We start from the raw sequence: 27,352 nt of genomic DNA, 5'->3' as shown, positions 1-27,352 counted from the left end.
AGAGATTTGCCTGTGAGAGGAAGATATGAAGTTAGCCGGCTCCCTTTGGATCCTTTTGTTTCTCCTGGTGGTAAGCTCTCTTTTTTATGTCAAGGAATGCTGTAAGGTAAACTTACCCCATTTCTCTTTTTGCACATTATGTATGCTGCACATGTGTGTCAAACATAGGAATCATTTTTTAGTTAATTTTCATTAAATAGATGTGTAATATGATGTGGTCTAGTGGTTTTCTTTTCTCAGCAAAAAATCATGATTAATTTTCACTCAACATTTTTAATTAATAATTATAGTTTATAATTAGCTCAGCTTGTTCATTACAAACTTGGATGACCTGAAAGAGAAGATATGTGATCCATGATTGCACATGTTTCTGTGTGTGTTCGCCACCTTTTCATTATATCTGATCCTTACTCCTTTATGCAGATGACGCACAATGTAGGATGCCTGGCATTTTGCCTGACATTAAACGTGCTGTGCATGTAAACACTAAATGAAAATGTAATTCCTACAATACCTCATTGTGTATTTGTTGTGAGTGTAATTCTGCATTGTGTTGTATATAGTGGGCAAGGGCCACACTTCCTGGGACTGACCTCTAGCACTTTACACTTTACATTTTTTTAGTGCAATTTTGCATGCTTTTTTTTTTACAGTGTATGAACGCGCATTGTGTTCTGCGTCCTGATTGGCTAAGGGACTGTAGACCAATGTCAATCAATCTCCTCCGTGCCGTGTCTCTGTACAGTACAGAATACGTTCGGCTTGCCAAATTTACAGAAATGTTCAATCGCTAGCAGTGTGACTTTTAAGTGCTGCCTGTTTGCAAGACAAACAAACAAGTGAAACAAGAGATAAATGTGAGAAAATGTTAATGCCTGTCTGAGAAAAGTGTATAAACTGTATGGTGAGGGGTTTTACAGCCTTAAAATATATATAATAATTGTAAAAAATAAAGCTGACTACTATTTCGCATATTGCAGGTTATTTTTAGAACATAACCCCCGCAATAAATGAGGGACCACTGTATTTGCAAGGCGCCAGACATGGAAACAGCATAATCTTCCTACAAATGTAGAGAAACAATGTGTGCATAAATGTTCTCTGTGTCTTCCCAGGGGAAAAAAGACTATTATGGGAGAAAAATGCTATACATTTACCCATATGCCTGCAATCTCTGTGCCTGTGTAGTACCATGAACAGAGTCACTGAACACCGGCCAACATGCTCTCAACAGGATACGTTCTCCAGAATGCAGAAATGTAAACATATTAACTTTACACTAGTTTAAAGAAGAAAAAGCTATATATATATATATATATATATATATATATATATATATATATCAAAAAATAGATGCCTACAGAAGTGAGGAAAATATGTAGGCAAACGCAAACCTTCGCGGGTTGGTGTCCAGAATGAAAAGAAGATAGCAAAAGTGCAACACATACAATTCATAAAATGAAAAAAGAAAATGGTAATCCTACATAACACTCATATCACTTATAAAAACAAAAATGGAAATTTAACACTGTTAGTGTTCATCTATGCCCTTCAAAATAAAAGTCTCAACAACAGATATGCCACAATCCCACACATATATTGAACCAAAACATATGTATGTATGTATTTGCTGAATTTACAGTCCAGGGTTTAGGGGGTGTTGGAGTGGTTATTGTTGTTTTGTGACCACCTGCCCACCATATGAATCTTAATCTGAGGCACAGACAGTTGATTCATATTCACAGTGTGCTTCCAGTGTTTGATACATTTCATTAATTAGCTCTTATAGGGGTGCTGCAATCATCGTTACAAAGGTTACTAAGTTCTAAAATATACTGATTTGCCTGATGAAGGTGTTATAGTTAAACACATCAAACTGTTCTTCTGATGGACTTGCAGGAAAATTACAGAACACTAATAGGCTTACTGGGCGGAAAATAAATGTCGTTTATAGGTTATTGTCCTTAATAAAAAAAAAAAAACATTTGTTCCACTGTCCTCCTGTCAGCATGAAATGGAAGTTTCAACTTCCTTTGCTGCTCAGCATCAAACTTGACATCCTGGACAGTATCCGTGCCAAATGTTTTATGCCTGATGTATCGTTGCTGCTGTTCTGCTTTATGTTACTGTACTTTATTTTTGAGTGGTCCTGTCATGTTGATTCAGAAAGATTTCTGAACTGTAATAGGTGAGAGAAGATTTTTTCATCTGTTCATCTGATACTGGTGGTGGCCTGGTGGTCGTATGTATGACGTCATTTACTTCAATGTTTGGAGTGACATCATATGTACGGCTGCTAAACTGCTACATGGGACTTCAGCATTCTCACAAAAGCCGTTTGTTTTGTCGTAAGTGGTTTGTCTTTCACAAGCTTTTACCAGACAGGTAAGAATGATGTTTTGGTCTAATGAGAACTCCTTTTCCAGAGGTAGGAGATTTGCATCTCAATTGTGATGAGGCATGTGCAGACAATCTCCCAGGCAAAGTATTAAAATTCCTCACATAATTCAGAAAAGGCAAGTGCCTGGCACTCTGAGACACTTAATTTTCAGCCAAAAAAAATTTTGCGAGATAAGTCACAGGCAAAATGGGCTCTTTATCCTTCAGTGAGCAGCATTATCAAAATCAGTATTGCACAGAGTATGCTTCTCCATTTTTAATGCTACCTCCAAAATACAAACAATGGAGCAGAGATAAGATTCATTTGGAGAAAATCAGCTGCTTAACTTCTTTTGTGAGCTCCCAAACGCACTTTAATGAGTAACAAGAATATCGAGTGACTAGAATTTCAAAGCAGAGCGAAATCCTCATCAGATCAGCTTCAAAAACTTTTCCATGCTCATTGTTCCATTTAAATTTCTAGCATTTGCATGGGGCATGTCTTTATCTAAGTGTGATAAAACTATGAAATATCACAATTGTAGCTAACACCATCATCGAATAATATTTATGCTGTATCTTATTTTTGACAGTCAAGGAAATGCAGATCAGAGCAGCAATCACAAATCTATCTAAGCTCCATTTTGTGTTCCAAGTCCATATAAAACACCTTTTCTTCCCCTTTCTCTCACCTCTGGTGTCGTGTTGTCTCCACAGCGCAGTGCAGCAGCAGCAGACTCTAAGTCAATCTCAGACCCATCGCTCAGGCTCGGACAGAGCATGACAGAGGGACAGGGCCAGGCTCTGAGCCAGGGTCAATACAAATGTCTCGAGCTGTCCAACAAAGACCACCAAGAAAACAGAACCGGTGAGAAACCGGACCCTAACTCACTTTAAAGCTTCTCATGGCCAGATTGATTATCTCTGGGAGAAAATCACAGTGGTAATGGTATTGTTGCCAGCAGTGGTTTAACTGACTGAAGGGTGTTTTGGATTAGAGGCTGTGGGGTTATGATCACTTTCAAGGCTGTACAGAAATGATGTTGCTGTATATACAGATGAAGACACGGGAAATGTTTAGAATAGTAGTCAGAATAGTCGTCATACTTTTTTCTTCTTCCCTTTCTCAAGGTATGTTCTGTAGTCGTGTGTGGGATGGATTGTTGTGCTGGGATGAGACACCGGCTGGGACATCTGTAACACAAAACTGTTCAGATCACGCTGACTTGGACCCAACTGGTAAGAAAGATGCTCCAATCCTCTGTGTGTGATGATGTCAAAGGTCACAGCACTGATTGTATGATCCTTTGAGCTCCAGGAGGCTTTGAGGCTTTCTCATTCTGACTCTTTTTGCAAGAGCTGTAAATATCGTGGAATATTGTTATGGCATTAACAACAGCATTCAACCATTTACAGTAAATGGTCAAGTCTTTGACGTAAATGTCTCTGACTAAAGTGCATGATGTAATTGAATCTTAATGCATCAAGTGCTCGGAAGATATGATTTGTTATGAACAGTAAGTAGATATTTTTTTATCAACAGGAAGATTTCATAATCAAATCATTACAATAAGCGGCAACCTGCCAAAGTGTCTGCTGTAGTGCTTTTTATCTTTCCAGAGCATACATGCCAATCAAACAACACAGCCAGTGCTGTAACATCTTTTCTTTGGATTTTCCAAGGTTCATGCAATCCAAACTCTTTTTTTATTAGTCACACCGGGGGCTCTAATGGCAATAACACCAAATTTGGTACAATGTATTCAGAAGATGATTCCAAATAACTTTCTATCAGCAGGTCAAAATCTACAGGATGGATCAGAGTAAAATTTTCATTGATCCCAAAGGATGTAGCCTAATTTTTTTGGTGATCCCTTAACTTTTCCTTTAATTCAGGCACCTATTTTTTGATTTTGTGGGAAATATCTCAAAAGCTGTTAGATTGATTGCCATGAGATTTGGTAATTTGGTAGAGACATTAATTTCCCCCTCAGGATAGATACTTTGGTTTATGACCAAATATATACACAAGTAATCACATTCCCATCAGCCTCCCATCAACTTTGTGTTTTGTGCTTAATATCAGCATGTTAGCAGGACAACTACTATAAGAGACTGACACACTGGATACAAGGTCAATAATGGGCCTGTTGTGTTATCAGTCAGACATTTATCCATACTGAAATTGACTGTGGACAATGATTATGCAAGCACACTTTGAACTGAGGTATAAGTAGTCACTACAGTATGAGCAGTCTTTACGTTGTGAGGAATGCACAACTCACTAATGTCTAGTTAAGGAGTGGAGTCATGTTTGATTTAGGACATGCAATATAATGGAGTATGGAGAGGTGAGGGAGAGGGCAGAGAAAGGAATGAACAGTCTAGAGAGGCAAGTAGAGGCAAAGAGACGGAGGGATTACAAAAAAAAACAGAGAAGTCAGAATCAGAGAGATGGATGGGGAGAAAGAATATGAATGAGAAGAGAGAGACGGTGTTTTTGGAAGAGGAGGCTCATAAAGGATCTTCTCAAAATGCCTGTGACATTAGGAGTCCCCTTATGGCTCCTTATGTGAAACCTGACGCTGCTGATATGAGGCTTTGAGGAGACGAAGTTGGAAGTGGTTGTTGAACAGTTGATGAGCTGTCGAAGAAGACCAGGCAGTCTGGCTATGGGTGATGTTGTCAGGAACAATGTGATCTCATTCTCTGCCCAGTCGTGGCTCTACAGTACATGTGGTTTTAAGCCCAACATTTGAGAATTTGCCAGAAAATTACTCCATAGAGGGAAATCTCTGTTTGACATAACGTTTGATGATGTGTGCCAAGTTGAATTAATCACAGTTCTTCAGTAATTCCAAGATTCAGATTCAGATTTATGTGTTTGGATGATGCCAACATACTACTGCTGAAAAACAAAGACAAAGCCAAAGATTATAGATTCCCTATTGGACATGAACGTCAAACAGAAGCAATACTGTGCTTATAAGTATTTTGATATGGTTTATGAAGCTTTTAGGGTACAAACTGATGGATTATGCTGTTGTCCAGATACTTCATGGCATTTTCTTTTCATATTTCCTTCACAGAAAAAGTGACCAAACATTGTGACGAATTGGGTAACTGGGTCCAGACTGAGTCCACTTGTCAATCAGCTTCAAAGCACAAATTAGAGGTATTTGGTTATTAGTTGTTCCTTATAAGTAATGGGAAAATGAAGCTATCCTCAGTTGCTCTTATTTGAATGCTGAGCAAGGTTTTTTTTTTTCTCTGAAGGAAGTCCCTGAATTTTTAAGGGATGCTGCGGGAGAGCCCACCACAGAGCCCACAGGGGTTTACACAGAAAAAGGAGGTGTTGCAGAAACAATGATCCTCGAGAATGAAAAGAAATGCTCAGAGAAAATGAAACAAGATCCACCTTATAACAAATCAGGTATGGATACTATCTACTGAAATCCACTCTGGACTACCAACAAATGTTTTTGTTTTATGTCAAGGTGACTTGGACATGATGGGATTTCATTTTGGATAGATTTATGTACAAGAAGCCTGTAACAAAATTGTTGTTTTAAATGTGTTTTTTGTTGGTGGTGCAGGAGTGTACTGCAGTCGTAGCTGGGATGGTTGGCTGTGCTGGGATGATACTCCAGCGGGAACCTATGCCTCCCAAAACTGCCCTGATTATTTTACTGACTTCGACCCCACAGGTGAGCAGAGAGACTTAGTGTTGTTGCCCAGTTGATATCTTGTTACCCTCACATGATGAATTCACCTTTAATCCTATGTTGACTCTATTTAAAGAAAATCAGACTTAATCACATAATTGTTCTTTCCAGAAAAGGCATCCAAGTACTGTGGAGAGGATGGTCAGTGGTTTCACCATCCAGAGACTGAAAGGATTTGGACCAACTACACACTCTGTGTAACCACCCATGAGAAGAGGCAGAGGGTAATGTACAACAATGTTGATGTAATAAAATTTTCTTTGTGGATTTATTGTACAACCTGATTCTTTATTAACCCGAAAAGCAGGAGTAAGTTATCTTTTAAAAAACAACTGTTACAAACCCTTTGTAAAGATGGTTTCTTAAGGAAGTAGAACCGAATCAGCTACATTATATCATACAGCAATTCCCCCAGCAGATGGTGTTTTTTTAATCGTGTGAGAACTCATTAACTCGTGGGAACAAGATATCATTTTATACTAACAAGTTATTATCATGCGTCCATGTGGTCTGTGGACAAGTTAATATCTTTTTATTATTCTGGGAACAACTTATCTCAGATCTTGTCAGCACAAAATATTTTTTTCTGGGGCATTTGTTTCTGTGTGATCACAGTTCAACTCAGACATGATTTTACTTCTAAGTATGACTGCAGACTCCTTTTTCCTTCCGCTTTTGTGGTAAAGTATTAGTATGAGATGCCTCCAAACACTTTATTTAGAGCTCTGGAGGGATCATTCTTAATAAATGTTGATATCGATGGGGAGTTGAGTCATACATTTGACCATCTTCGGTTTATCTGCTCAACGTTTTTAGTAATCTTGAAACATCTATTCTTTTTTCACAGAAACTGAAAATGCTTGACAATGAATATAAATGCCTCCTGAAAATAAATCGAGATCCACCTTTTAACAAATCAGGTATTGATACTTAAACTCACTGTGTTACTCTGGTCTGACACCAAGTACGTGACTGATCAGTGTGACTGATCTGTTATTTGAGCTCTGTTATTTCTATGTTTAAATAAGAGGCCTGTAAACATTTGCTGTCATCATCAGGTCTGTACTGCAGTCGTAGCTGGGATGGCTGGCTGTGCTGGGATGATACTCCAGCAGGAACCTACGCCTCCCAAAACTGTCCGGATTATATTTCGGACTTTGACCCAACAGGTAAGCAGTGAGACTAAGGAGCTTTGCTCTAAAAGTCTGCTGATGTTGTTAACCTCTTCTGATCTTCGACTGACTGTACCTGAGACTTGGACTATAAAATGCAGATTAATTATTTGCCAAATCTAATGTTTTTAAAGCTTATAGACACAGCTGCACAGATGTATGGAGGAGGGGAAAGTGTTTGGAGAATGTGTTACTCACCATATATTCTTCACATATTGTTTTCTGTCCAGAAAAGGTAACTAAGTACTGTGGAGAAGACGGGCAGTGGTTTCGCCATCCAGAGATCAACAAGACTTGGACCAATTACACACGGTGTTCTGTAAGCACTAAGGAGAAGGTAATGTTCATGTAATAACTATTCATCAGCAAGGTCATGCAGAGGTTCTTGGTATCTAGGCTTACCACTACTGCAGGGGTTTCCTTAAAGTTCATGACATCCACAGTTATGCAATAGTGTGTATGTAGCTTCTGCTACAAAAACCTCAGAGCATATACAGTACATTGTCATACAGTGACATAGAATTCACCGGGGTAAGCCTTGCAGAGAGGTATCAAGGATGCAATCTCCTCTCTTTAATCTTTTGTATCTTTTTCAGATCCATGCAGACACAACTCAGGGCTGAAAATAGCGTTGTTTTTTGGGGGAAAACTAATTTATCTTTTGACTGAACATCAAAGATAAGGAAGTACTGTGATCTTTTTAGGAAAGATGAAAATACAGTGTTATCCTCAAGTAGCAGGTGTCTGTCTTGGGACCTAAAAGTGACATATGTAGGTTGACTAAACTAGCAATGTGGCAATTTACAAAAAGAATTTCCAATATAGTAAAAAGTAGCAGAAATATCTTTGATGCTCAGTGCTGATATGGATATACACTATGAAAATAAATGATATATATAGCTTTCACTCCCATAATGGGACAAACGTATTACTGTACTCAAAAGTAACATTTCTCCACGTTTTGTTGTATAGTTCTGTTTCATGTTTCCTTTTTAACCTTCCTGCCCATTATTTGATTGATCTTGACTCTATGTATGTACTGTGTGTGTGTGTGTGTGCGCGTGTGCTGTTGACAAAAATGAAGGCAGCCGCTCAGCTCTCTGGAGACACCGAGGTAGAGCCCACCAGCGAGGCCACAGTCAGTCCCATGGTCAACCCAGAAGAGCAGGAAATTGTGAGAAAGAAAATCCTCGACAGCCAGTACAAATGCTTCGCGAAAATGAACCGAGATGTACCTTATAATAAATCAGGTAGCGTTAGTATGTAAAGAGACTCATTGTGGCTTTCTGCTGTTACTCATCCTCTACGGATGTTTACCTCTCTCTGCTGCTCTGTTGATGCTCCAGGGCCGTACTGCACTCGTAACTGGGACGGCTGGCTGTGCTGGGACGACACTCCAGCGGGAACCTACACCTCTCAAAACTGCCCCAATTATTTTGTTGACTTTGATCCCACAGGTGAGCAGTGAGACTCAGGAGTGTCGCTCTTATTTAAATGTCTGCTGATGCCTTGTCTAACTTTCATAATGAATTCACCTCTGACACCTCTTCAAGAACTGTAAAATATTAATTGCTTTGAATATGAATTATTCACCAAGGTGAACAGAGAGTAAATATATGAGCACAACTGTATGGATTTGTTGGAGAATTAATTGTTACTTTCAGAAAAGGCCACTAAATACTGTGGGGAGGACGGGCAGTGGTTTCGCCACCCGGATACCAACAGAACTTGGTCTAACTACACACTCTGCAATGAAAACACAAAGGCAAAGTTGAAGGTAATTCATTGACGATAAAGTAGACTGCTATCATATATCTCCTGCATGGTGGCCAATATGTGATGGGTCAGCACAATCTTCTCTTTTTTCGAGTCCTCAGGAATTTGGAGTGTGGGCAGATAGGAGAAAATGCGGAAACTTGAAATATGCAGTTCTGATGTTGCTGCCAGTAAATATTGTAACAGATGCCATTATTAACAACCATTTTTTCCAAGACTTAATGCTCTCCTCTTATGATTTCCACAGAAATATTTAGAGATGGAAAGTGGTATGTAAATGAGGGTGAGATCACACCTGGTCCAAACCAGGTCAAAGTCCAAGCTGGCATTTGTTTCAACACACCTGTGTGGTGTCTGTGTTTATTCCCAGGAAGTTTAGCAGTAGCCAGGCCAGATAAAGCAGGGCTTGTTTTACAGTTCAAACAAGCTTTGCATTTGTTGGAGCAAAACCATCAAACTATTCCAAGCCCTCTGTCCCTCAGGCTGTACAGTCGTTATAAAACACAGGCCTGGACAAAGGAGTCTCCATACAAACAGCCTCATGTTGACACCATCACATATTAACAACCTTCTTATCACCAACAGGCTGCTGTCCCAAGCCACTAACATCGTTTCCCACATTGAAACCAGATCGTGACACCACAGGGCTCATTTGATTATTTTACCACAAGGACACAGCAAAGACACACTCAAGGACTATGAGAGATGTTTTTTTCACTGACTTTTAACCAGCACTGCCAGTCCTTCATACACTTGCTCACACATTAGTTATATGATTAGATTAATCTTATCTCTGCTACAGTATAAGTCATGGTGCGTTAATGCAGAAAACTGTCATACCATACTTGTTGTAAAGTTGGTTTGATAAATCAGTAATTTTGATCTTTAATTTTACATCTATTATAATCAATAACTTTGCACCCATAAGCTGTAATCGGCTGAGTTTGCCAAATCTTTTTTTCACCCAGTGAATATCTATGAAAAACTTTGCCCTCCAATCTGGAACAGAGAAAATGACCAGTGGCAAATAACAACACCGTGTGAATAACATTTCTGCAAACAACTGAAACATCATCCTGCTACATCCAGACCGTGTACTACACAGTTAGAACAGCTGCCTTGGCACACCAGGGCGAAAGACTCAAAGTCTGCTGATCGATTATAACCAGAAATCAGCCACTCCATCTGCTACCACAGGAACCTGATCTTTGCTGACTCAGCCCTCCTAAGCTTCAGGAAACTTTTGAGAACAGACAAGCTCAGCAGGAGGCTTTGAGAGAGCCTAAATAAACGATTAGAATTTCCATAACTTTCTGATAAGACTGAGTTGATCCCAGTACTGATGTGGTTTTATCCTTTGCAAGATTCTGCCACATTTCTCTAGATTTATTGACACTGAATCTTCATAAGCTCATTTTACTGTCACCAACACCAGATTAACATTGTTTATTCATTTTTTAATGCATCATTTGGCTCTTCTAGTGTCAATCTAGTGCATATCATTTATCAGATTGTATTACTTAGTATGTACTCAAGAAATATTTGCACTCCTTAAACTGTTGTTCTGATTGTTTTGGTTTCATTCCTGCAGGTTAGAATTACATTCCTGATTATAAATGGAATTCACAGGATTTAGACTCACATGATAAATGTTGTTCCCAAAATACATCATGCAACTTTGGGAAAATTGACAGTTTTGGGTCTTGCCACAAAATACTTATTTTTTTAACACCTTATTTACACCATGTTTCTTTTGTATCTTCACTTTAGCTTGGATTCAGGTTTTTGCAAGTGGTATGCTACATGTTTTTTGATCTTGCCCCTAATTTGTCTGTGGGTTTTTTTTTTTTTTTTTTACAGTCAGCGTACATCCTCTTTTATATGGCAATAGTGGGTCATGCTCTATCCATAGCCTCCCTGCTCATCTCACTGGCCATCTTCTTCTACTTCAGGTAATTGATTCAATGTGATACTCCTGCCCTCCATGTAAGGTTTTAAGCACATGAGAATTTAACTGTAGTCATAGCTGTAATTGGTTTCATAAAGAAATATGATTGAATGGTTATCATGGTGCAAGTGCCTGATGCAGTCATAATTCTAGCTCGATTAATTGGTTGCAGCTTTGCCCTTAAAGACTCGATCATTCTATCGCTATCTTCAGTGAATCTGACAGGCACACAGATGGCTTCTCCTCCAGTCATTTATTACTCATCATGGACAGTGCTTTGGTCTCAGTCTTACATGCAGTCCGCAAAATCTTCATTCTGCCTCTGTCCACACAAACACGCCACCCCAGCACATATTTTCAGTATTAATGAGAGTTGATGTTTCAGTCGCAGTTTTATAATATAATCGGTAAGACAGTAAAGGTACAAATGAATTAATGCTTAATTAATACGTGACTCGTGGTGATTTAATGCATGAATTAATGCAGGGTGTATCACAAATTCCTGTTGCTCATCATTCACAACTGATCAAGCCACTGTGACTTGCTGTGGTCAGTTTACACTTGATCGATCATCAGTAAAGGTGCTTCATACATCAAATGAGACGCAAGCAAATCAGCTGCATTCCTCTTTGTAACGTTTGTATCTGATGTGCAGTTTGAAAGCAGAACAGAACCAATTCTCAAATAAATATTTATTATTTTTAGCAGGAGGAAATATATGGTGTATGAATTAACTGTGAATTAACATTCCATTATTGATTATTTACTAGTTGTGAAGTAATAACATAAAGTGGTGACCTGATCATTTTTTAATTGTGAGCAACAGTAATAACTGATAGTGATGCATGTTGCAGCAATTCATGCAATAAATCATCACAAATCATGCATTAGTTAGCATTACTTAAATATATGATGTGTGCCATGTGTTACCATATAATCAGCATGCAGGGGTAAACATCAGCACAGTGTTAAATTAACAAAGAAGACAGAAAATTCTTACTGTCGTCACTGTCGATCTGCTGTCATAAATTAATGCAAAACAATTGACCTGAAAATGTATTGATTTGCTCTTATTAGAAACGTGTACACCTGAATGCATTGCTCATTAAGGTTGTTAATCCCAATGTACTACATAATCACAGGGGGGAAAGTACACAATTAACTGAGATGCTGCTGTTGAAATTAAATTAGATAAGAGTTCAAAATAATTAAGTGGATATGGGGAAGTAACGGAATCCTATAATATTCAGTTAATGTATATACAACACATAACAATTGTGTCCTTGGTGGTGAAGTGCAGCCATACTGTCATTCATCAGAGAATATGATGGGTAGTTCTTTTGGGGAACATGTTTTTAGCCTATTTATCTTGTTAATGTAAATAATACTCATTACATTCATTAATAATCAATAAAATAATAAAATAATCATTGCTGATGATGCATTAACGGCCCCCAAAGATTTATAATTTTACCACTTTCATGGGAGCTCAGACCTCCCTTATGGCTCCCACGTAACTCACCCTGATATAATAAACAATCTGAAACAGTTGCAGCTTCATTAGGCTTTGTCACCGAAACTAGTAGGTTAGGTTTCGGAAAAGAAGATGGTTCGGATAAAATTAGCACATTAGTCACGTAAGTTATCTGAAAAACACTTTAAATATTCATTATGACTTCCTTTACACAATTTTTGCCAAGTCCTGCGACATGATGCCATCATGTTCCTGCTCCATAGGGTCTATGCCCATCTGGAGAAAGCTGGGATCATGTTAGAATCCTGTTCTTTGATTTCTGAAGCACTTTCAGCACCATTCAGCTTCTCCTGCTCAGGGATAAGCTGAGAAATGAGGGTGGATGTCGTCACTGCGTCCAGGGCCTCTTCTGACAGACTGCAGTTTGTTTGGAGGCATCATCCATGTGCTTATCCACTTGTACCTTATCCACGTGCTTATCAGGACACACATTATCCATGTTCCAGTCCACATGTACGTTATCTGGCTGCAAAGTAAAATAAAAGGCTTTGCCGTTCTTTATATTGCATCATCCTATAGTGTCTCATAGACACGCTATAGGATGCCTTGTGCATATCAAAGGGGGTAACAATGCATCAGTATTTAATGACCTCGGAATAAAAATTGTCTGTCCATCTCTTGGACGGAAGGAACTTAATCAACTTTATTTTTATTGGCAGAATAACATTTACAGCTTCACAGTTTTACTGTGAAAAAATTTGACTATGAAGCCTAGGGGAAAAAATTAACTTTATGCTCTGTAAAAATATTTGGAAACATGTCTCCGTTGGCTGTTCTTGAGTGCTGCAGTTGTAAAATGTTGTAGGGTTTTGACTGTCTAAATGCAGCTGTTATCCAGAACATATCTTGTAAGAGACCCTCAGTTTGCTGCAAAGTTTTACACACAGTCATAAATTTTGTGGCCGTGTTTAGTGCAGGTGCATTATCGTGAAACGCCACGACCTGCTCAGAGTCAAACTCAGCCACCCAGAAAGTTACTGGGACATTCATAATTCATCAAGATGAAAATCCTAACAAATTAAGATCTCAATAAAGTAACAAAGTTATTGGCATAGAAAACTTTTTATTTCTTTATTCCCTTTAACCATGACTTGCGTTATTTATTGCCAAAACACTTAAAATATTGGAGGATTAACATTGTGTTATAAGATCCAGATGCGAAGCTTACAGTGGTATGTGGTGGTGTACAGCTGCACCACTCTGTTATTTACAGCTCTACATCAACACTGTCAGGATTCCCAGATAAAAATACTCAAGCTTGCTGTGGAAAAACAGAAATGGTTTAACGGCCGGCCTGAAGATGTTAAGACCTGTGACAGTCTGTACTGTACTGTAGTTGTATATAAGCATTCAGCAGCTCCTGCATTTCCTTTTATGTCTGAAGCTAAAGCGGAACTGTTTTTCTGTTGGAGATCACCACGGCCTCTGAATAAGAAGAAAATGTGCAGTTGTATCTGCCGTTTTGTCCCGGCTTGGGGAAATTTAGTGCTCTTCCTGCTTTTCATGGGTCTACAGGGTTTTCATGACTCAACAAAGATAAAATTGGCCATAAGCAGTAAGAGCATATAAGTTCTTCAAATGTCGAGGACATATTTAATGGAGAAATATAGGCTTCATTCATTGTTAAACACTTTGTGAGCTGCAGTATGTTTGATCGCTGCCCTGAAATTGAAACATTATTTAACCATTACGAACAATATGAATGACTTACAACGATTTTGATTCTAATAGTTATTTTCACTTTGCCGCTCAAGCATTTCATTATCCAATTAATTCTGAGTGGCCAGCCAATGTAATGAGGAAGCACCCATGGGAGCCATTATGCATTATTTAACAGCATTTCTAGCATGTACAGTGCAGAGTATTTAGAGGCAATCAAAGCTCATCGACCAGGGATGTTTTACCAACCATTAAAAAAATGTCTGTGACGAAAGATCCCATTTCATTGATATTCTACAGACAGTCATGAGTATGAATTAAGTAAATTTGCAACTTGTAAGATGTTTTTTTTTTTTTTAAATAAATTATCATATCACGTCCTGTCATGTCGGTATGTTATCTGTCTTTCTCTTTTCAAATAGGAGTCTGAGCTGCCAAAGGATCACTCTGCACAAGAATCTCTTCTGCTCCTATGTCCTTAATTCAGCCCTCACCATCATTTACCTTATAGCAGTGGTCAATAATCCTAAAGTGGTGGAGAGAAACCCAGTGAGTACAACTTCAAATGTTGACCTGATCATGGCACTAGAGGAAAAGTTATTGGAGAAAAAGTCTAACATTTCATCACAAGGGCAACATGACCACCTTAATCAAATTTTATAGTCCAATATTTGTCATCCAGATGCTAGCCTGGCTAAAAATGCAGAATACAGTGTGAGGAGGAGGATTAGTTCCACTGTCTTGAAATGAGATACAAATGCATTCATAATTTATGTTAAGACAAGTAAAAATGCAAGGGAGGAAAACATGGCGATGAACTATATAAGAATTCATTTGCTCTGCAAGACAAAGGCAATGCGAGGAAGCTACATTTAAACTAAGTTGCTCTGTATTTTACATATTCAAAACTTTGTACAACAGACTTTAAAGTATATCCTAATTAGTATTTCATCTCAGTGTGCCAAATCTTGGCAGCATGACATAGTCAACAGGCAGTTTTTTTCTCTCTTTTGCATTCTCCTGTTTTGGAGCCACGCTGAATGCATTATGTGAATTCTTTGAAACTCGGAGGTCTGCTTTGGTAGAAATGATAAATCTCTTTCATAGGAATGTGGTACTATCAGGCCTGAACATAAATTCACATGTTACTTTTCAAGAACCACTCCTTTTTGGAAATAAGAATAATGAAAGCATGTTGACTAAGTGCTCGGTGATTCTCAAAAGTTGTGACTGCCTTTAGGATCAGATCTTTCCTTTCATGTTGAACTGAATAAGATTAAAACACATTCAGACTTCAGTAGTCCAAAAAATGTGCCAAAATATTGGCACACAAAAAACCGTTTAAAAAAAATGAAAACCTTCACCCCCCAATATGTTAATGTAGAAAAATAAAAAAGAACTTAAAAACTTCAGAACTTCAGTGCCATACAGAAACAACAGATAGGATTGTAGAAGTTGGCTCACAGTGCATACAATCCCATTAGCTCCAGTCTGCTTTCAGCTGGAGCATCTCTGGTCCAACAAAGTACTGGAAACATCCAGGAGACAGTGGAGGTTCAGCTGGGTGTGGGTCTGAGTCTGCATCCTGCTGCTCCTCCATTTCATGCATTCACCAGATCTGTCTGGCTCAGCTTGACTGCCGTCTTTATACACATCCTATCTCTGAACGTGTCCAAAGAGCAGTCAGGAATCAGGACAGCCATCATCACCGATGTGAAGAAATATGTATATCTTTGCGTAGTGGCTCGCTTTCAAGCCTCCCCTCCTCGCCATTTGTCAAAAAAGAGTTGTGTTGAATATGTTACTTTCTGACATAGAACTGTCAAGTTGTGCTAACTTGCTGTAAAATGTCAAAACAAAATTGTTCACTGTGGCCCTGCTTTTCAAGAAGAAGCAGCAAAAGAAATCACAAGCACCAATGGTTTGGATTCATGCGTGTCTGTTGGGAAACATTTTGAAATTTACTCCTGCCAAAGTGAGACTTGTGAGCCTGTTTTCTGTACTGGTGATTTAGGAATGGTGGATTGTGGTGGAGATTTGCTCTCGCAGAGAAAACAAGCTCTTTTTATTCTCTCGAGGCGATACAGAGTCTGGTTTGGCCTGCCAGCAGTGTGGGGGAGTGAATCCAAAAAAGCTTATGTCAAACCAGGGAGGAGGCTAAAAACATGAGAAACATCGACATGATCTATAGCAGCTTAATTTGTAAACCAGAACATTGTCGGTAACTTTACACAAACCTCGGTTAGCTGCAATGCAAGACAGTTGTGCATTAGCGAAAAGTGAGTGGCCTAAATCTCTGCATACTGATACAAGTCCATGTCTGTTATAGTGGAGATTTCTCAAGTGGAACGGAAAACATAGGAAAGTGAGGACATATGGATAAAAGTTTAGAAGTGAAAGCCCTGAGAGCAGCAGTTAATAGCAGTGACAGCATGTTTGAATTAAACTGTGGCTGGATGCAGGCTCTTTTAACACAGAACTGTAAACTCGTGTGAATGTTTAAAAAACATATATTTTATGTGAAGGCTTTTGTCCGTGAATGTTCTTAAAGAAAACATGGAATTTATTGGGCACTTGCTTTTTCGAAATAAAAAATATATGAAATTACAACAAAGCAATCTAATTTAAACAATCACAAAAATATTTTTAGAATATCAGCAAACAGAACTTTAAAGTCCCTAAGTGAATCATTTTGCTGAAACTAGTGCAGAGATAGCATTAGGAACTTTAAAGAAAAATCTATGTATCCTGGTGTCATGGATCTTCACCTTGTAATCACAGCATTTTAGATAGCAAGATCTTGTAGCTGAAGATAAACGTACGTTGATGCATTCTTGATGTTAGTGATGACCATCTGACCTCTCAGAGGAGAGTGCAGACAATTAAAAGAAGCCAAGTTTGAGTATGTAAGATGGTATTGTCAGCATAAATAAGGACATTGCAACGTTCAGGTGGAAACTGAATATTATTTACACATAGAGTAAATACCAGGGGACCTAATATTGATCCTTGTGTGACACCTACAACACCATCTACAACAACAGCAAGAACAGCAAGCAGCTGAAAGCAGAATCAGCAAAACAGGAAAAAAGCCTATTTAACTTTTTTCACGACACTATACAGCATGTACTGTATTTTACGATATTGTGCTTTATGAGTATTTACCATAGACTCAAGAGAAATGTAAATTTAATAGCAATTCATTACGTGACATTATTATTACATCAATTTATTACATTTTCTCTATGGATGTTTGACTTGCTGCTATCTAGGCTTTTATTGGAGCTTCAAAATCCAAATTAGGGAACATTGTATGCCATCTAAGATCGGATGATCAAGTAGCAGCCGACACAGATGACCTGATAAGGAACCTGTAAATTAGGCAGATATGACCAATGTCTCCTGAACAATTCTCAGAAAAAATGAAACAATGAGTCTCAAAAATCCCAGAGACACACTTTAGAAAATGTGAAATTAACTCACTATTAACTTTTGTGGAAGAATAGTTATTTTTGAGAGAGAAGTTGGAACTAGATGTCAGTACATTTAGGTTAATTGCAGCCATTTTGTAGCAGTCATTAGAATTACAGCTTATGGTGCATCCATAAGCATCTTGGTAATTATAGCAATAGTAGACTGAGGTTAGATAAGATTGACATAATGATATGTAATCAAACTCATTTCTCTCAAGAAAGGATAATAATGATTCAATCTAGATTATGTATTCTAAACAGAATACATAATGAGACACGTTGTCATGTTGTCATGTTGTCATGTTGTCATGTTGTCGCAGTTTGTTGGATACATAAATAGAGAACTGCTCAGTACTATGAAAGATACTGCAGTTGCAGAACATGGCTTTTTCTCACATAAATTCAATCAAAGAACAAAGAAAAAACATATAATTTCCATCTCAGCTCAAGTTAGCAAACATTCTCTCTGCCTGCAAAGGGTAATACAGGCTAATTATTTTGTACCATGAGTGCAGAAACATCCTCTCAGATGTTTTTTTGTTTCCTGCAGAGATGATGTCGGAGCATTTAAATTGAATTTTCGGAAATGATATCTTTTGATGTAGAAATTCGAAAACAAAATAACACATATCCCCGTTTTGGCTGGCTCTCTGCAGGTTGGCTGTAAGGTGTTGCACTTCTTCCACATGTACATGCTGGGTTGCAATTATTTCTGGATGCTGTGTGAAGGCATCTACTTGCACACGCTTATAGTGGTGGCTGTGTTTGCAGAGGAGCAGCATCTGCACTGGTACTACCTCCTTGGCTGGGGTGAGTCCATCTGCATTTGATCAAAATACTATTTGCTGATTTTTTGTACTTGTGTATTTGATATATCCATCCTTAAAGACTTATTTTATATGCCTTCACTGGACTCAATTGCAGCTTGAGACTTGACACTTTGAAAAGCAATTCAGCAAAGTGGGACATAATCTAACAGAGACACAATTTTCTCAGATCCTCTCAACCTTCGTACAGTCTGTAAACCTGGATATGCTGATAGCTTTATTGGCCTCATGTCACTTAGTGCTGTCCTGTTTCTCACCTCGTTCAAAACAGGAATAATGGGTTCAGTCTGTCAAATAAGTAGGTGATGGAACTAAATGGATGGCCATTATTAAAAATGTGCGGATAACCTTGAGGCCTGTTTTTGCTCTGTATGTGTGTGTGTGTGTGTATTTGTGTGTGGAGGGAGGGCCTGTTAGTCAGGTCCATCTGTCACCAATATGCTGCAGGGCCTCAGAGTGTCTGAAAATGGACTGTACGTGGACTCATGTAGAAAGATAATCTGAGCCCAGCCTCTAGTGGCTGTTTTATAGACACTGTGTCAAATTAGGCAGGAATGCTACGTAAAATCAACCATGTGGCATTGTTTTTAAGGGTTGGACTGCAATAAAATTAAGTTTGGAAAGTTTGCACAAATGATGATGTCAAAGTTAATTCAGTGTGTTTCAGCCTCTCCAAGAAGATAGACAATGGTATTTATAAAGTAATAATTTATTTGATAATAGAAGTCCAGGACCAACTGACCCAGCTAACCACACATTTAATGTTACATAAATGACAAATGAATTTGCTAAATTCACTCAAGACCTCATATGGCCGACATCTTTTTCCTGTCCAAGGCTTTCCTCTTGTGCCTGCATCAATCCACGCCGTGGCAAGGAAAAAGTATTTCGATGACAAGTGAGTAATGTTCCAGAAACTTCTGCAAATAAACAGGAGATGTTTACATACGTGCTCGTCTGTGTGTGCCGCAGAGAGTGAGAGCGTGCAGATCCATGCACATGCATGTTTTTGTATGCGTGTGTGTGTGTATTTTGGGCAGCAGACAGCAGTGACTGATATGTTTTCCCTTCTGTAGCTGTTGGATGAGTGTGGAAACCCATCTGCTCTATGCGGTCCATGGTCCTATAGTGGCAGCGCTTCTTGTGAGTCTGCTAATCCACTATTTCAACACAATATAAGGGGAATACATGGATCTCAAAGTGAAAAATCTGATTATTGGTTTGTTATTTTGTCAGCAGTTTGAGTTCTGAAATTATGTATATATATATATATATATACATATCTAATTTTTTTTTTTTACTTTGTGCAGGTGAACCTCTTCTTCTTACTAAATATTATAAGAGTGTTGGTGACCAAGTTGAGAGACACACACCGGGCAGAGTCCAACATGTACATGAAGGCAGTGAGAGCCACCCTGATCCTGGTGCCCCTGCTTGGAATACAGTTTGTCATTCTCCCCTGGAGGCCAGAGAACCGACTAGCTGGGGAGGTCTATGAGTACATCATGCACATACTCATGCACTACCAGGTAGGCACTGAGCTGACAGCGAATTTCCATTAAAGGCACCAGGTACCTCAGTTCAAAGGTAATTCAACAATGAATTATAAAGCAAAACAGTGCCTCCTCACTGCTCCTGAGGGTTGAGGTATTTTGCACGTCGAGTCATTGAAAAAATATCATCAATAGCATTGCAATCAGTGTACCTTTGATACTGAAAGTATTACTTAATAGTTACTTAATACTTAATATTTATATGTTAGTCCTGAACTGAAAAATGAATCCAGCTCACATTTGTCTGTGTCCTTGGGTCCAATCAGGCTCGAGATTTAGATGTTTGGCATGATTAAAAGTTTCCTGCTTTGTGACTGTTGTATTGATTGATGTGATTTACCCTTTAAAGAACCAATTAGGCACTCCATTAACTTTACTTTACCACCAGTTAGGCACTTAATTAAACAACAGGCAGACAAAATTTGCAGATAGGCAGTCATTACATTACACTTACTAGATAGAGACTCTGTACTGTACTTTTCCTCACAAAAATCATTCTGTATGATTGTGTGATTGCTGTTCTACCTCACTAGTAGAGAGGGATACATTCTTTTTAATTCCATTATTCTTACTCTACAAAAAAATGCAAATTATGCCTTCTTCTTTTGCTTTTTAAGGGACTACTGGTGGCAACAATATTCTGCTTCTTCAATGGAGAGGTAAGCGTTGTATATGTATTTATGCATTTTAGAAGTTTTGCTCTCTACAGTGTGCTGCTGCTGCATAATGGCATGTAGTTAAAGGAAGTGGAAGGAAGAGTTCAACATTTCAAGATTTGTGCTCTTATTTGGGGTTTTTTTGGCCAAGATTTAGAAGAGAAGATCGATACCACTGTCATGTCTGTGAGGACATCCAGGAGATCCAGGAGGCAGTTAGCTTAGCTTCGCATAAGGCTAGAAGCAGGGGGAGATGGCATGCCTGACTCTGTCCGGAGGTTAACATTTCCACCAGCACCGCAACATCTCAATAATTAAAAAGTTATATCTTGTTTCTTTAATTAACAAGATTTCGAGGTGCTGGTAGGTGGGGTTTGTTAACTTTGGATAGATCCAGCTGTTTCCCCTGTTTCTAGTCTTCATGCTAAGCTAAGGTAACCATCTCTTGGCTCCACCTTTATATTTAACAGACAGACATGAGATTGATATCAGTCTTCTCACCTAGCTCACAGCAATAAAGCAGATAAATATATAATCCCCAGAATTATTCCTTTCAGAGTATCGTAATCTTGAAATTCCTGATGCTGAATTTCACATAATGTATTTTGCAATTGCCCTTTTCTAAAGATCAACTTGCACATGTTACTTTGGGAGCTGTTCAGTCATGGAGCAATAAAACAGCTCATTGCATATGACATTAAGCAATGACTCCATCAGGCAAAATATTTTCATTTTTTGTTTTTCCAGGTCAGGTCTCTGACATCTTACATCTGTACCTGATAGCATATCAAGAAGTGACCCAAACACAGACTCAAAGATTGATTTTGGCAATGGATATTTCAGTTAAATAGTTGTAACTTCACAGAGGATGCTGCATCCGTCATTAGTCCAATTGTAACAGGTTATAAAGCACTGTGCTGCTTCTCTCTTCAGAGACCAATCTGTTGCTGTGCAGTAAAAGCTGAAGGGTCATGTCAGGTGAAGAGTAAGACACAGTTTATAAATGACTGTGAGGTTTCCAAGCCCAGCTGGAAATTGACTCTCCTTTCAAGTCCTCCTGTCAGCCTTTTTAAGTCTGTCTGCAGCTGTCTGACTGTGAGCATCTTTAACTTGGTTCAAACACCTCTCTAAACGAATGAGCTGTGTTTCTATTAAAAGCCCCGATCTGGAGTTAATGGTGTTGTGGAGACCTTTTGTCTCCACAGATTGATTGTGAAACTGGTGTCTGCAAAGCAAAGCATGAGCATTATGTGCTGAAGGTTGAATTAGGCATTTTTTGCAGTTCATTATGTTCCACGGTGGTATGAAGAGAGAGTTAAAGGCGGGGTCTGGAAGTTGTTTCAGAAGCATCTTTTTGTTGTATTGGTTGAAATTCTGGCAGCACAGTGGTGCAGTCTGTGTGCTGCCCCGTGATTGGCTGGAGACCAGTCCAGGATGTCCGTCAGCTGGGATTGGCTCCAGCCCCCTCGTGACCCTTGAGGATAAGCAGTATAGATGAATGGATGGTTGAAATTGTCATAAAAGTCTAGCAACAATTAATAACTGAAATAGTTTGACATTTACAAACTTTTCCAGTCATTTCATTCAGCGTTGTGGAGTCTTCCACAAAGCTAAGGCTAGTAAGCTAGCAGAGAATGGCAGAGAATGTGCGGCCAAAATGTAGATTACGGCTTAGCAACTGACTGTCATGAGTTATCAGCACAAATCACACAACCACTTAGCGGAAGAATGAGAATTGAGCTGCTGACTGTGCCAGACTGATGTTTAGTGAACTAACAGAACAAAGCACAGCCTCTGAGCCCAGTGAGCAGCTGCTATGAGCTAAAGGTATCATAACGTTCGCGACGGCTGGTTTGCTTGTGTTTACGTGACGTTTAACAGAGTTGGCTATTTGTTAGACTGAAAAACTAAGAGAGGCTGTCAGTCAGCGCTTGTGTACAGAACGAATGATGGATTCTGTTGGTCCTATCATGGACTCATTCTCCAGCAGTAACGTTAGTCAGGCAGCGTGTGGGGGAGGAGCTTTGGAGGAAAGCTCCAAGGGGGAGGATACTTTCAAAATCCAGCTAGTCTTGCTAGTTTCCCCAACGTTGCAGACTCTGCCTTTAAAATAATAAGTAAAAATCGCACAGTGAAATTCTGTGTTACACAGAGACAATGATGTTGTTAGGATTTTATTTATTTTTTGCATGGGAAGAAATGCATAAACTGAGAGAGCAGCAGAATTAACTACTCGGCATGACGTTTCTGGCACAGAGGAACTAGCAACCTACTGTGGAGTTTTATACATTCAGCCTGAAAAACAGGTCAGATGTGAGCTAATACATTAGCAGCCGAAACGCAACATCGCCTTATCAAACGATTTAAACAATACATGGCATATAAACAATGTATAGTGCAAATGTTTTAAGGACAAGCCCACTGTCAGGGTAATACAGGGACAACTAACTGACAAACTATCACAAGGGAACGAGAGGGTTTGTTTGATTCAGCCTCCTAATGACTGTTTCAGCTCCCTTAATCAGGACATGGGTTTCTGGGGCTGGTTTCAATTCTGTTTTATGATTTCAAGGCCAAACTGCACAGACCTGCCTTGTTTCTTCAATGGTCCCATTGTGAAGTTAGGTCAGTGAGACAAACAGCTTTCATGTTGTATTTGTGACATCAAGCAAGATGTTCCACATGGAAGCTGTAAGCCCCGGTCGCTCTTTTGTCTCATTATAACAATTAGTGTCATAATTCCTATCATTAGATCATTGTGTGTCAATATACCCGCAGTAATTACAGTAGTATGAGGGTGTTACAGAATAAAACAATTAACATTGCACTGGTGGAAGATTTCTGTCCTGGTTTCTGTTTTTAGGAGCTCAGTTGACACTTAAATTCCTGTTCAATCAATCAGTCAGTACATTAAGTTTTGTTGAATTGATTAGTTGCTCAGCAAAAAAGAGTTTTGATAATCAATTAATCCTTGGTGAAGGAGAAATGGCAAACATTCAGTGGTTCAAGCTTCTCAAACACAGGGGTTGGTACTGTAGGAATGAGTTGCAAGTAGCACACATGAAGAAAAAAGTAGCTTTTTTTAACGACCCGTCCTCCGCATGACTTCATACCCCACTGGGAACATTTCAGAAGTGAAGTCTTTTGCCTGGCTGATAGTTCATTTGCTCAGATTTTGTTGATTTGTTCATTTTCCCTTGATAGCAGGCTACAACCTTAAATGGGTTCTTTTTTGTTATTTCCTTCTTTGTTCTGCTGTAGCCTACAGTCATGTGGTTTTCCACCAAGATGAACCTCTCGTCATTCATGCTGTCTGTCTGCTTTCTGACCTGGTGCAACTGGTTACGAAGTAATGTTGACGTAATGATGTGATATACAATCATGAGTCTGCACAGGCTGTTTTATTTGGAAATTTGACTATTTGTTCTATGCAGTTCCTGTGTCTGACTTGCTGCCCCATTCATTCACTGTGTGCGGCTTAACCATTGATAAACTATAGTCCAAAATAGACTGGGTACGTATTGTTAGTGCAGTAGTGAAAAGCATCAGGTGGATTCACAAGCATTAACTAGAGAGGCTGCAATCAGCTCCGGCCTACCTACTCCACGTCATGAAGAAAAGGTTTTATCAACAAGTGCTGTTTTTTCATCACAGTAACTTGAAAGTTACTTTCAGGAAAGTAAGTGGTACTCAAGCAATCTATTCACCAGGTACTTTACTTTTTTCTTTTACTTGAGTGGGTTTCTGAACTGCTGATTTTTAGTATTTATGTGAGTAATTGTACTTTAAAATTTGCTGTTTTTCTTTGTTTAATATCATATATATATTCGTATATTCAGAGTCTTGACGGGTATTTTCATCACAGCTGCAGGTTATGAGCATGTTACCACTTAAAAACAGGTTCTTACTCATTTCTGTCTGAAAATGATGAAACGTTTTACTGCTCAGAAACATTGGCACGTCAGATTGATCTGAAAACAGGGTGGACAAGTGTAATAAATCAAAATATTGTAATTGTATTGGTATTTTTTTAAACATTTGGCTATGGATAGTGTATCCTGAAGTGACATTTCTTAGGATATTCAGTGCTCAGCCAGCTCAGCCATGAAGAGTTGCTTTCCTTTTATTCAGCTCTATTGGTAATGTAGGCGCACTGAGGGAGGGAGTGTGAAATTTGGAACATTGAGTTCTCCGAGGCATTTAGGCTTCTGGAGGGTGAAAAGTTTGAGCTTGTTGTTGTCATTCTGAAGTTTACTAAACTTCTGAAAGGGTACCATGTTACAGGGGAATTAAAAGTAGAGTAGTAGAGTTTTAAAAAACATTTGCACTTTGTCCCACATTTAAGACATATGTTTATTTTCTGATTTAGAAGTTTGGAGTTGAGAGTTTTATTCAATAGGTGGATATAACATCAGCAGTTATTGCGGATCACTGTATTAGGGACTGAATAGAGGGATTTTAAAGGGTCACTTAGAGTATGTCATCTGCATAACAATGGATTTTGTGACACATAGTAGCAAGATGATTTTATGAAAATGTCTTTCTTGTGTAAATACTGAGGAGTGCAAAATGAGGAGTTAACGTGCAATAAAGAAAAGTAACATTCATGAACTCTTGTCAGATAATCAGATGCAAAATTTTGCACATGCACATTTGTCAAACTGCAGGCTGCAGGTAAAATGTAAAGTTTTTATCTTAATACCTGTGAATGGCTGAGGGCCAAATGTTCTATGAGCAGATGTACATGACAAATATAGGGGAGCATTAATATTTAATTACATGATTAAATCTTCAACATATAGCTCTTAATAGATTACATCTTTCTTCACTTTTATATTGTGACGATATAGCCTTCTGCACAGCTTGGCCACATTTCAGGAAATTGTGGTGTTTACATTTCCTAACTGGCATCTGTTAATGTGATTGGAATTTGAGTCATCCACATATGCTGCAGCCATTACGCTTGAACCAGTCAAGATCAGCGTCGCTTGGATTAATATTGTCACAAGATGGTGTTTACATGGGCTCTGCCTTACTCACATTGCACTGTGACCGCATGCTGATTTGCATGTAAATTTGGATGGCTGGGGGAATAATTTCGTGGTCAAATTGGAACAGAGAAGCAAAACAGAAAAGAAGTTTGGAGAAATGTTTGTGATGTGTAATTCTGACGGCTAACAACGTTAAAATTGGAGTATGCAATAACTAAAGCAAAAGAAGTTACACAACATAACGAAACTGTTTACTTTTAGAAGGAACCATACCATGCTTGATCCCCACATTAGAACCAAAGCATCACCTAGAAAAACAGCTCAGGGATTCTGACCATGATAATGAACCAACTCTTTTACCTGTGTGTTTGTGTGCCGCCCAGGTGCAGGCAGCTCTGAAGAGACAGTGGATGCAGTATAAAACTCAGTGGGGTCAGAGACGAAAGGACCACTGCTCAATGCGCTCCACGTCCTACACAGCCACCTCCATCACCGAGGTACCCGCCTTCATGTACCACCACGACTGTAACAGCGAACACTTGAATGGGCGCCACACGGAGGATTCTGAGCTGGTGGCGCTGAAATCTGGAGAGACATACGCTTGAGCCACAGAGTCACACCAAGACAGACGAGCGTACTGGCGGGAACGACTGAAGAAGAGCAGCGGAGATATACAGTAAGGAAGATGAATCTGGTTTTCCCGCCAAATCTCAGAGGCTAATGCTGGTTTGTTCAGCCCAGGACGATAATACTGGTCTGGAAATGAAGAGCTCATTGGGATGGAGATGGACTAGCAACAAGGCTGACACCTCATTTTACTTAACATTGCTGCTGCGGTTGCTTTTTGAGATCTTTGATGTCAAGAACTTGTGACTTGAGAGCTGCTTTTGACATGTGTCAATTCCTAAAGCTGCTAAACTGTGTGAGAGTGCTCACGGTGATGGAGGCTTATGTTGGTGTGGAGGTAGAAATAACTGTGACTGTGATGACAGCGAGAGTGGCGATATAATACATTGGTTCTGACTGACTAGAGGTAGAGGTGAATGATGATTGCGAGGGTGTCGTCGATTTCTAAGGTGAAGTAGAAGAACCAATCCCTCCTAACCTCACCTATACCAAAGGGTACTGTATGTTGGTCACAGCTATGAAGGGACATATCCAACACATATACACACACACACACACACACACACACACACACACATACAGACTCACACACATCAACAAACTTCATAAATCTGATCATATGTGCCATGATGGAGGTCAACCTTCTAAAGACCCTCTGTGCTCGAAGCTCTGGAATTGTGTACATATAGTATGTTCACCACGTTTCATTTAAAAGAAATATTCAAATGTTTTAAAAGGATTTTATTTTTGTTTTCTATTGATATTTTATTCTTGCCAACTCCCAACTCCATGCTAAGTGTGTGTCCCGTGATGCTGCACTCCTGACTGCTTTGTTGTTTTTGCAGTTGCTGTGTTTGTGCCGATGCTGAACATCACAGGGCTGAGAAGCAAAAAGAAGCTAAATGCACACAAAAATTACATGAATAAAAAAACTTTATTTTGAGGTTGAACAGCCACAAGAGTTGTTTCACTGTGTATGAGTCAAATATGCTATCAGTTGTGCCAATGATTCTGGCAAACAAGCAGTTTCTC

The 27,352-nt window shown here is 39.0% G+C and overlaps 1 protein-coding gene across 1 annotated transcript; it reads left to right on the top strand.

The window, feature by feature from the left end:
• calcr (calcitonin receptor) lies at positions 1–26,683 on the top strand. The gene is made up of 21 exons (XM_070846258.1): positions 1–70; positions 3,097–3,247; positions 3,511–3,618; positions 5,469–5,561; positions 5,660–5,812; positions 5,976–6,086; positions 6,216–6,328; positions 6,952–7,024; positions 7,163–7,273; positions 7,507–7,613; positions 8,361–8,526; positions 8,623–8,733; positions 8,941–9,053; positions 10,913–11,004; positions 14,616–14,742; positions 18,323–18,476; positions 19,331–19,391; positions 19,570–19,636; positions 19,804–20,022; positions 20,664–20,705; positions 26,077–26,683. The coding sequence occupies exons 1-21, from the start codon at positions 26–28 to the stop codon at positions 26,296–26,298; spliced, it is 2,439 nt and encodes an 812-aa protein (XP_070702359.1). The 5' UTR covers positions 1–25; the 3' UTR covers positions 26,299–26,683.
• Positions 26,684–27,352: the final 669 nt, after the last annotated feature.

This window comes from Pempheris klunzingeri, chromosome 16 (genome assembly GCF_042242105.1).
Source record: "Pempheris klunzingeri isolate RE-2024b chromosome 16, fPemKlu1.hap1, whole genome shotgun sequence".
Taxonomy (NCBI): domain Eukaryota; kingdom Metazoa; phylum Chordata; class Actinopteri; order Acropomatiformes; family Pempheridae; genus Pempheris; species Pempheris klunzingeri.
Note: the sequence above shows the minus strand (reverse complement) of the source record. Positions and strands in the feature narration are given on the sequence as shown.

Excerpts from the sequence above, each read along its gene's own strand:
- calcr (XM_070846258.1), top strand. The coding sequence starts at position 26 with ATGAAGTTAGCCGGCTCCCTTTGGATCCTTTTGTTTCTCCTGGTG. Across the intron at positions 7,025-7,162 it reads TCCACCTTTTAACAAATCAG|GTCTGTACTGCAGTCGTAGC; the intron begins GTATTGATACTT and ends TGTCATCATCAG. Across the intron at positions 20,023-20,663 it reads ACATACTCATGCACTACCAG|GGACTACTGGTGGCAACAAT; the intron begins GTAGGCACTGAG and ends TTGCTTTTTAAG.